Source organism: Desmodus rotundus, chromosome 7 (genome assembly GCF_022682495.2).
Source record: "Desmodus rotundus isolate HL8 chromosome 7, HLdesRot8A.1, whole genome shotgun sequence".
NCBI classification, from domain to species: domain Eukaryota; kingdom Metazoa; phylum Chordata; class Mammalia; order Chiroptera; family Phyllostomidae; genus Desmodus; species Desmodus rotundus.
The window spans coordinates 21035401-21046884 of record NC_071393.1 but is presented as its reverse complement, the minus strand read 5'-3'; the positions used below and the strand labels follow the sequence as shown (position 1 = coordinate 21046884).

At 41.1% G+C, this 11484-nt stretch overlaps 1 protein-coding gene across 4 annotated transcripts; it reads right to left on the bottom strand.

Moving 5' to 3' along the window:
* Positions 1-2444: 2444 nt before the first annotated feature.
* On the bottom strand, positions 2445-8546 carry LOC112301736 (olfactory receptor 8A1). Of its 4 annotated transcripts, none has more exons than XM_053929119.2 (3): positions 8244-8546; positions 5810-5903; positions 2445-5479 (listed from the first exon to the last, which is right to left on the bottom strand). In XM_053929119.2, exons 2-3 carry the CDS (start codon positions 5854-5856, stop codon positions 4531-4533), a joined length of 996 nt encoding a protein of 331 aa, XP_053785094.1. In that variant the 5' UTR covers positions 5857-5903; positions 8244-8546; the 3' UTR covers positions 2445-4530. The 4 variants fall into 4 exon arrangements, with proteins under 4 accessions (XP_053785094.1, XP_053785096.1, XP_053785097.1 ...); XM_053929121.2 differs by having other exon boundaries at positions 5854-5903; XM_053929122.1 differs by having other exon boundaries at positions 5854-5903; positions 8405-8546.
* Between the last annotated feature and the right edge of the window lie 2938 nt (positions 8547-11484).

The window sequence follows — 11484 nt, the reverse complement described above, 5'->3', positions numbered from 1 at the left end:
CATGAAGAACAACCCAATCATCCCCATCATTGCCCTCACCATCATCACTATCACCACCACAACCATCATCATCATCACCACCATCGCCATCACCACCCAAACCACATCAGTCATCACCATCAACATCATCGCCAGTGACTGCCATGTACTTATTCATCATGAGGCTTAATCAGCTTGGCTTAACATGTTAATTTTAAGGGGTCTTTAAGCTAATTCAAATATTTTACTAACACCAACCAGTCATACAATTTCAGCAAAGGAATTCATAAGGTACATTAACTTGTGAGCCTGCCGCTATACCTGCCTGCTGACAGAATGGAATAGCAGGAGGTTGAGGGGCATGAGAAGATAGACTTATAAGAACTCTTTTTACACTTATTCTCTTTCATATGTGAGATATGTTCATAACAAAATGTACTTTTCTAGAATACATTCTGTAATATATTATCCACAAAGTCTTGCAAAGGAAGATTTTCTTAAGCTATTTTGACATAATTGCAGATTCACATGCAGTTGTAAGAAATAATATACAGAGACCCTTTGTGTCCTTTATATGGTTTCCCCCGATGGTAACATTTTGCAAAATCATATAATGACATCGCACTCAGGAGAGTGCATGTTGCCAAATACAATTCACTGATCTTCTCAGATTTCCCCAGTTTTGCCAATACTCGTTTGTACATGTATGTATACATTTAGTTTGATGCAATTTTATCTCATGCATGGGTTCATGTATCCACCACACAGTACAAATAAAAGCACATCACTTTCATTTTCTCATACTCCAATTTATATTTTGGTTTCTTATTATCCTGCAAAGGTGACTAGTTATTCTTCTTTAGCATCTTTATACTCTAATTTATTCATTCATTTATATTTCGAGAGGAGAAGGGAGGGAGAAAGAGGTTGAGAAAGAGGTAGAGAAACGTCCATGTGTGCTTGCCACTCCCAACCAGGGACCTGGCCCATGACCCAAGCATGTGCCCTTTGGTTTCTAGTCCAGTGGTCTATCCATTGAGCCACACCAGCCAGGGCTAGAAGAATAAGAGGATTGAAACTATGAACAATAAAATGGCAATAAATATATATCTATCAACAATTGAATCTAAACCACAAAGTAGGCAAAGAAGAACAGACACAGAATCACCTATCCGTGTATCCATTCTGACAGACAGCAATTTGATGGTTGCCAGATGGGAAGGGGGTGTGGGGCAATGGGTGAAGAGGTGAGGGCATTGAGAAGTACCAATAGGTAGCTACAGAATAGCCATGCGGATGCAAAGTGTGGTTTAGGAAATGGAGACAGCAAAGAACATATACAAATGACCCATGGCCATGAGCAATGTTGTGGGGACTTCCTCACTTGGAGGGGGTTGCTGGGTGGAGAGGGGTAAAGAGGAAAAAATTGGAAAAATTGTAATGCCATAATCAATAGAATATGATAAAAGGAAGAAAAGCAGAGAGAGACAGAGACTATCCCCAGTGTCCTTTAATGAACAAAAAACTGAATATTTAATATTATCAGATCCATCAATTTGTTTGATTTCTGGTTACTCCTCCTTAGATAACACAGATATTTTCCTACATTTTCTTCTAATTAGAGGAGATCTATAGTGGTGAGGACTCAGTTCCTGCTGGAAGGAGGTCAAGAAAAAAAGGGCAGAATAGCCACTTCGCAATAACAGCTCTCTCAATATCCCTTCCACCTTCCTTAAAGTCGGGTCTAAAGACTAAAATTACATATACCAGTGTCCCTTGTAGCTGGAGCACTGGATGTAAATCAGTTTCCAGTATCTACATGCACTTGTATGAGATTGGGAAGATGGGAGTGAGGTGGTCCTCACCCTCCAGTACATATCAGAATCATTGGAGGGCCCCACCCGGCAATTCCGTAGGTGTGGGGCAGGGTCCCAAGATTTTCATTGCCAGCAAGTTTTCATGTGATACTCAAACTATGGTGCAATTGTTACTCAGCAGTTTTTATGAGTGTGCGAGACATTTTTCCTGGTGCCAGGGGTTACAGTGGCAGCAGGAGCTTCCTGACCTCTGAGTCATATCTATTGTGGAGTCAGCTTGGGGGCCTCTCAACCCTTCTTCAGTCATTCAAAAAACTGTAAGCAAGTTATTCCTTGTATGCAATTTCTTTCTGCTTTAGAAAACTAGTTATTTCTCTTTCTCATACTAAACACTGATTGATACAATATTATACCAAAAATAGGTGGAAATGACAAGAACATGTCCACAAATGCTGTGCACTATATCAGGCTGCTAATTTTGAAACAAGCATCCTTGATGTCATTATAAATAGGGGAGAAAGCTTGTCCCATGGCCACTGGATTTACTGAGTGAGCTTGGCAGTGGATCTGTCAGTTATTTGAGCATGGCAAGAGACTCTGCGGCATGTGTAATGTAGGATGAACAAGCAGCCTGGTCTGTTTGGGATGCAGGGTTTCCCAGGATGTGGTGGGACTTTCAGTTCTAAAAGCAGATTGAGTTGGTCAGTCTAGTGTAAGTTTTCCTTAGTCATCTTGAAGAACTCTCTCATGAATGGAAAGAGGCTAGGGCAGATGGTAAAAGGTGGGAGACTGGGAAAATACGAGGTCTTTCTAGAATGTACCAGCCATGTAATATGAAACAGAGACATTTATTGAAGAAGAAAGAGATACAAAAAACATTGTACATGGGACAGTGACACCTCGGTCCCCTTCAAAGTAGGCACCTTGGGACCTCACACAGTTCTCCCAATAGCTATCAACTGCCCTGTGATAGTTTCCTAGATCTCACCCATGGCCTGAAATCTCTTCCCTTTCAAAGGTGATTTTAGTTTTGGGAAGAGACAGAGTTGCAAGGCACCAAATCTAGGCTGTGGAGGGGCTGAGTCATCTGGCTGACTTGATGCTTCTCCAAAGAACTCTGCACAGTGTGCTGCATAGGCGGATGTGTTGTGATAAAGCTGCCAGTCCCCAGTTGCCCATAGCTGCAGCCTTCTGACTTATGGGAATAGTATCCACAGAAGAATGTTCAGGTTTAACGCAAAATTTGATGCAGACTCATTGATCTTCTTGTTGAGTCATTTTGAATGTGATGGCCACACACTACATACACATACTCACTCAGTGGCATCTACACCCCCCACCGACTAGCACAGTGAAGGCACTATAGTTCACGCATGCGCATTCGAGTCCAATCGCCCTGGCTTCCATGGTTACATCCATCTCTCACAAATCATTCTTGTTTTATTCATAATCGTTGGGCTTTTTTGGGACACACCTTGTGTTTCAGGAGGCATTTGAAACTAGAAGAACATAATTAGGCAGACTTAATGGGATGTTGAAAAGGAGTATTAGCCTAGAGCAAAGGGCATAATGATTGAGAGTCAGTAGTATGGCCTGTAGAGTCTCTCGGGCTTCAGTGTAAATCCCAGTGTCTTTGTTTGCCAGCTCGGTGACCTTGAGCAAGTGACTAAACCCAGTTTCCACATCTGCAAAGTAGGATAACACTAATACCTCTCTATTGTGAAGTATAATGAAAATAATACATATAAAGCATTGAGAAGAGTTGTAGACTCAATATAAGAACCCAAAACCATGTTAACAGCTAGTATTACAGTTACTAAGAAATTTACATAAAGAGATCAGGTAGAAATTCTTGAGCAGGAATAACTAGAAAGGAGAGTAAGAGTAAAGATGAGAAAGGAACCGTGTATCAGGTCTTGGTGGCTTTCAAATGCACCTCTCTTTGCTTTGCTTACACCTAAATGTGTGAGAGAGAGAGGGAGAGGAAGAGAGAGGGAGGATTGGGTTGAGTAATATATTAAAACAATGATGACTCTCAGTATCACTGCAAATGTCTCAGGATAGAGAAGATGGATCCCAAATGAGAGAGACCATGAACTTGAAATCAGTTGGCTTCCATAATTTTTTGATCCACTCATTTACACAATGGAATTCTACGCAGCAGAGAGAGACAAGGAGCTTATACCCTTTGCAATTGCATGGATGGAACTGGAGAGCATTATGCTAAGTGAAATAAGCCAGGCGTTGAGGGACAAATACCATATTATCTCACCTTTAACTGGATCATAATCAACAAAAGAAAAAAGCAAACAAAATATAAACAGAGACATTGAAATTAAGAACATTGTAACAATAGCCACAGGGGAGTGGGGAGGGGATAATGGGGAGAGGGGTCTATAGCAGCTAGTATAAAGGACTCAAGGACAAAATCAATGGGGAGGGTAGAGGTGGGGGAGGGAGGTGAGACTGGCTGGGGTGGGGTGGAGGGGAGGGGAGAAAATGTAGACAATTGAATAAAAATAAATTACTTAATTAAAAAAAAAGAAATCAGCTGACTTCAAGAAGCAGTGAGAGTAGTGAGATGGGAGGAAGGAAGAGGGAAGAAGCAAAGGAGGCGCTCACCCAACCTTGCAGAACAGTGATTGTTCCCCATGGTGGCTGGGCATTCACAGGGCTTTTTGTGGGTATTTATGACAATGACTTTTCAAATTAAGGAAGAGTTCTAGATTTTGCATCAAACCACTTTTCTCCTCAGTGTTTTCTGGATGGCAGCCTTTACCTCCTTGTTCCTCAAACTGTAGATGAGGGGGTTCAGCATGGGGATTACTGTGGTGTAGAACACAGAGGCCACGTTCTCCTGGGCCAGGGAACTGACTGTGGAGGGTTTTAAGTACATGAATGCAGCAGATCCATAGAACATGCCCACAGCCGCAAGGTGGGAGCTGCAGGTTCTGAAGGCTTTGGACCTTCCTTCTGCAGTGCTGATGCGGAGAATGCTGTAGATGATGAAGGCGTAGGAAACCAGGACTGTTAGGCAGGTGACTATGGTGTTGAATCCAGTCACAAAGAACAGTGTCACCTCAACATCATAGGTGCTAGAGCAGGAGAGCTTCATGAGGGGGAGGATGTCACAAAAGTAATGAGTGATGAGGACCTCACAATAGGGCAGTTGAATCATGAGGCCAGTCAATATTGTTGAGCCAACAAGCCCCATGATGTAAACCACAGCCACCAGCAGGGAGCAGGCCTGATGAGACATGATAATGTTGTAAAGCAAAGGCCTGCAGATGGCAACATAGCGGTCATAGGCCATCACTGTGAGCATGTAACCTTCAGCAATGACAAACACCAGGAAGAAGTAGAGCTGTGACATGCATCCTGCATAGGAGATGACTTTTTTTTCTGACAAGAAGTTCACCAGCATTTTCGGGGTGATGACAGAAGAGTAGCAGAGATCCACAAGTGACAGGTTGCTGAGGAAGAAGTACATGGGGGTGTGAAGTTGAGCATTCAGACCAATCAGTGTCATCATGCCCAGGTTCCCTATCATGGTGACCGTGTAGATGCCAAGGAAGAGGAGAAAGAGGGTTAGCTGGAGCTCTGGTCGCCTTGTTAATCCCCCGAGAATGAAGTCCACCAGTGTAGAGTGATTTTCTGCAGCCATTCTCCTTTGTTTGGGAGCCCTGGGAGGGGAAGACAGAACTCTGTGAGAGGATGAATCCGGGACTGCTTGGTGAGGCTACTTTTGTGCATTTGGGAACAGGTGAATGATTCTGGGTTCTTTCCTGATGCATCCTTCCCTCCCCCTGCTGTCTCTGAGAGAAAGACTAGACCCTGGGTGTTTCCAATTCAAGGCGATGAGGGGTAAAGGGGCCACAATCTGGATCTTTTCACACTGGCAAGTTTCTCAAATATCCTAGAGCTATTGTGCTTAAGGGCTAGTCCCCAGACCAGCTGCATCAGCATCTCCTGTACGGTAGTGAGGCAGATCTCAGGCCTCACCCCAGACCCACCAAGTCAGAAACTCTGGAGACGGGGCACCCCACTCTGGTCTCACCATTCTTTCCAGGCCATCCCAATTCAGGCTAAAGTTGGAGAGCTTCTTCCCTGTAGGAAATAAGCGGTATGTTTCATATTTTGTTGCCAGAGATGTACTTTGCTTGAAAAATGAAATTTAGCTGTAATCTATGCAATTCCCCCATATCAACTGCAGATGGATATGTGAACAGCCATCTCAAATGATGCAGTGTCAGGACGATGTAGTAGTTAAATGTGCATCACTGAGTACAAATCAATGTTTGTTCTGAAAGATGAAGAAATTAGTGATATCAATTCCAAAAGTGGTTGTAAAACTAATATTGGTCAATGCCCATTCAGAAAACTTCTTCAGGCTCATCTGCTATAAAAAGTTGAGTTATTAGGTTTTTAGAATTGTTTCTGTGTTTTCACTGAACTTGAGGCCATAAGACAGTGGTTCTCAACATGGCCTGTATGTTTTCACTACCTGGAGCATTTCAAAGGAAGGAATGATGTATGGGTTCAACCAGCAGAGGTTGATTTCATTGATCTATGTTGCACCAGGGCCCAGGCACATAGTATACTCCAGATTAAGTGCCCAACAGCCATTATTATTATCATTACTATTATTATTATCATTATTTTCAGACCACAATATTAAATGAACCATGGCCCCATCATCCACCTACTGGCATAGTACTCAAATTGTAGACACGAACCTAGGCAGCATGGATCATCATTGCTGGATATGATACCTTTAGACAATGTGTCTCTGAGATGAATTTCCTAAAAAAAAACTATCAACCCTCAGCGTTTTAATGCTTCCTTATGTAATTACTAACTTTTCGATACTGCTCTGCAAAGGCTCATGTTATTACCCCCTCCTACAATTGTTGGGTGTGATGAGAAACGTGTTTAGAGTAGGATTTTTGTTCCCTTTTTCATGTCGAGGAAACTGGGACATGGGCTCAGACTGCTCGCTTGGTCTTTGTCTGCCGTGTGCAGCCTTGTGTACCTGCACTCCTCCAGCTCTAAGAAATGCCATTCAATGTGCTTTCCACCTGATGTCTTAGGTTGTGCATGGCATAGGAAATAAGGTGATCTCTGTTATTGTCTCCATTCTCTAGGAAACTTAAGCTCTAGAATTAATTACACTATCCTTTCTTGCAGTGAGCAAGAGGCAGAAGTGGGCCACAACTGAGAACTTCTGACCACCAGTTCATTTATTCCTCTTAAGCTCTGTTGTTCTGCTGTAGGGTCTCTTTGTGTAGAAATTTATTATCATTCCCTAAACTTAAGTTATTGTATTTTCATTTTTAAAATTTTTATTGTTATTCATGTTGAGGGACAAATATCATATGATCTCAACTTTAACTGGAACATAATCAACAGAAGAAAAAAGCAAACAAAATATAACCAGAGACATTGAAGTTAACTTACTGTATTTTTAGAGGCAGAATAAACAGCTTAATGCCAATTTTAGGTACATTATAGAAAATTACCAAGGCAGTATATGTGCATCATTGAAAATGAGAAATAAAAATGAGGCAAATAAATAAATAATACAGAGAAGAAAAACATATAAAAAGAAAAAAAGAAAAAGTTACAAGAAGAAGAAGACATAGAAATAAGCAAAAATAAAATGCCATTTCTCTGTTCCGTGGAGACCAACACTGGCAATCGCCACCCTTCTACATTTTTCAATGCATGTATGTATTTAAACGTTTATAGCTGTATATGCACTTTTAAAAAATATATATTTTTAAACATTTTTTGTTGTAATTGAAGAACAAAAAAGCCAGTTTTCTGCCTCCCCCCCCCACGTCTCCCCACCATCCCAGTCCTCCCCCCCACCTCCCTCCCCTTTATTAAAAATATTTTAACCGGTTTTTTTAATGTAGCAATTTAAAATCCTTTGTCTTATTTGGGTCCTATAATAACTTCAGCACTAATTTCATTTCTTTTACTTAGGTGTAAGAGTCTTTAAATCCTTAGGATGTGGTTAAAGAAAAGAAAATCTGCATTGTTTTGTGACCTTTATTTGTTATCTTATTGGTATCGGGTTATTTTAGAGGCATTTAACTTCATAATAACTACTAATAGATATAGCTAGGAGTACTTGACTATTTTGTCCATTTATTACGAAGGAGACAGTAAATTTCCCCTAGGTAACAGTAGATTAAAAATTCTAGCATACCCTATTATACCTACTTTCCACCTCTAAGACAACCAGAAAGACAGAAAATCTACCTCGATTATACCATTACCAGAATTCAGGGTGCTTTAGAAAGCAGTGCAGAGTCGGTACCATTCACCCAGCACAGTGCAAATGGGAAAATACCTGATCGCGTTGATTTAATTTTCACTCCCACAGTCATCTAATGACATAAATAGGGAGACATGCCCCCCACATGGGATATAAATTATTACCTCTAGTTTCACCAGACCATCAGAGGCTCGTGACTGAGTTGAGATCACAACACACAAAGAGAAAACACTTAGAGACAAAGGTGAACATATGGTTGGAAACATCCTGCATTAAGAACATGTGTTCATGAAAGAAACATTGTTTTCTTAGAATTTCTTTAAACCTGTAAGTACTCGTGCTGAGGCAAAATGGACAGTCTCCTGGAAATTTCAGAGGATGTCCTTGGTTTCAGCAATCAGGAAGTAAATATCAGGAAATGAGAGAACATATTTTTTTCTAGTTCTACATTTACTCAAAAGGGCTGTCACAGCCAAAAAATGGGGGTCACTGAGATTGGGAGACCTGGGTGTCTTTTTATATGTGTATGGGCAGAAGCTCTCATGGGATGAAGTCACTGTAGAGACTGGAGCCCTTACTGCAGGAGCAATTAAAGTGTTGGTTCACACCTCTGCTGTGAATCAAGTTTTGTCTCCCAGGTGTGGGAATTTTCCTTTGATTGAGAGTCATCTTGCAGGTTGGAAAACTTAGAATCTAATGCCAGCATGCAAATATTTCATGAAGAACAACCCAATCATCCCCATCATCACCCTCACTATCATCACCCTCACCACCATCATCATCATCACCACCATCACCATCACCACCCAAACCACATCAGTCATCACCATCAACATCATCACCAGTGACTGCCATGTGCTTATTCATCCTTAGGCATAATCAGTTTGGCTTAACATGTTAATTTTAAGGGGTCTTTAAGCTAATTCAAATATTTTACTAATGCCAACCATACAGTTTTAGCAAAGGGATGTGAATTCAAAAGGTACATTAAATTGAGAGCCTGCCGCTATACCTGCCTGCTGACAGAATGGAACAGCAGGAGGTTGAGGGGCATGAGAAGATAGACTCATAAGAACTCTTTATACACTTACTCTCATTCATATGTGAGATATGTTCATAACAAAATGTACTTTTCTAGAAATCATTCTGTAATATATTATCCACAAAGTTTTGCAAAGGAAGATTTTCTTAAGCTATTTTGAGATAATTGCAGATTCCCATGCAGTTGTAAGATATAATATACAGAGACCCCTTGTGTCCTTTATACAGTTTCCCCTGATGATAACATTTTGCAAAATCATATGACAACATCGCATTCAGGAGAGTGCATGTTGCCCAATACAATTCACTGATCTTACTCAGATTTCCCCAGTTTTGCCAATACTCATTTGTACGTGTATGTATACATTTAGTTTGATTCAATTTTATCACATGCATGGGTTCATGTATCCACCACACAGTTCCAATAAAAACACATAATTTTCATTTTCTGATACTCCAAATTATAATTTGGTTTCTTATTATCCTGCAAAGGTGACAAGTTATTCTTCTTTAGCAAGGTTGTACTCTAATTTATTTATTCATTCATTTATTTTTGGAGAGAAGGAGGGAGGGAGAAATAGGTTGAGAAAGAGGTAGAGAAACGTCCATATCTGCTTGCCTCTCCCACCCAGGGACCTGGGCCATGACCCAGGCATGTGCCCATTGGTTTCCAGGCCAGTGCTCAATCCATTGAGCCACACCAGCCAGGGGTAGAAAAAGAAGAGGATTGAAAGTATGAACAATACATGGCCATAAATACATATCTATCAACAATTGAATCTAAAAAAAAAATAAGCAAAGAAGGAGAACAGAGACAGAATCACGTATCCATGTATCCATTCTGACAGAGAGCATTTTGATGGTTGCCAGATGGGAAGGGGGTGTGGAGCAATGGGTGAAGACATGAGGGCATTGAAAAGGACTGATAGGTACTTACAGAATAGCCACGAGGATGCAAAGTGTGGTATGGGAAATGGAGAAGGCAAAGAACTTACACAAATGACCCATGGACATGAACAATGGTGTGGGGACTTCCTGAGTTGGTGGGGGTTGCTGGGTGGGTAGGGGCAAAGAGGAAAAATTGGAAAAATTGTAATGCTATAATCAATAGAATATGATAAAAGGAAGAAAAGCAGAGACAGAGACAGACTACCCCCAGTGTCCTTTACTGAAGAAAAATCTGAATTTTAATGTTACCAAATTCACTAACTAATTTGGCTTTCTGGTTTCCCCTTCTTAATAACAAAGATATTTTCCTACATTTTCTTTAATTAGAGCAGATCTATAGTGGTGAGGACTCAGTTCCTGCTGGAAGGAGGTCAAGAAAAAAAGGGCAGAATAGCCACTTGGCAATAACAGCTCTCTCAATATCCCTTCCACCCTCCCTGTATTCAGCTCGAAAGCAAAATTACATATCCCAGATTCCCTTGTAGCTGGAGCCCAGGATATGAATCAGTTTCCAGTATCTACATGCACTTGTGTAAGATTGGGAAGATGGGAGTGAGGTGGTCCTCACCCTCCAGTACATATCATAATCATTGGAGGGACCCACCCAGCAATTCTGCAGGTGTAGGGCAGGGTCCCCAGATTTTCAATGCCAGCAAGTTTGCATGTGATACTCAAACTTGGGTGCAGTCGTTACTTAGCAGTTTTGTGAGTGTGTGAGGCATTTTTTGTGGTGGCAGGGGTCACAGTGGCAGCAGTAGCTTCCTGACCTCTGAGTCATACCTATTGTGGAGTCAGCTTGGGGGCCCCTCAACCCTTCTTCAGTCATTCAAAAAACTGTAAGCAAGTTATTGCTTCTATGCAATCTCTTTCTGCTTTAGAAAACTAGTTATTTCTCTTTCTCATAATAAAATACTGATTGATACAATATTATACTAAAAATACCTAGAAATGACAAGACGATGTCCACAAATGCTTTGCACTATATCAGGCTGCTGATTTTGAAACAAGCATCCTTGATGTCATTCTAAATAGGGGAGAAAGCTTGTCCCATGGCCACTGGATTTACTGAGTGGGCTTGGCAGTAGATCTGTCAGTTATTTGAGCATGGCAAGAGACTCTGCGGCATGTGTAATGTGGGATGAACAAGCAGCCTGGTCTGTTTGGGATGCAGGGTTTCCCAGGATGTGGTGGGATTTTTCAGTTCTAAAAGCAGATTGAGTTAGTCAGTCTAGTAAGTGTTCCTTAGTCATCTTGAAGAAGTTTCTCATGAATGGGAAGAGTCTAGGGCAGATGGTAAAAGGTGCGAGTCTGGGAAAATAGGAGTTCTTTCTAGAATGTATACAGCCATGTAATATGAAACAGAGACATTTATTGAAGAAGAAGATACAAGAAACATTGTACATGGGACAATGACAC

Coding starts and splice junctions, on each gene's coding strand:
- LOC112301736 (XM_053929119.2), bottom strand. CDS start 5,856: ATGGTGAGACCAGAGTGGGGTGCCCCGTCTCCAGAGTTTCTGACTTG. Junction 5,480..5,809: donor TCTCCAGAGTTTCTGACTTG/GTGGGTCTGGGG, acceptor TTCCCCTCCCAG/GGCTCCCAAACAAAGGAGAA.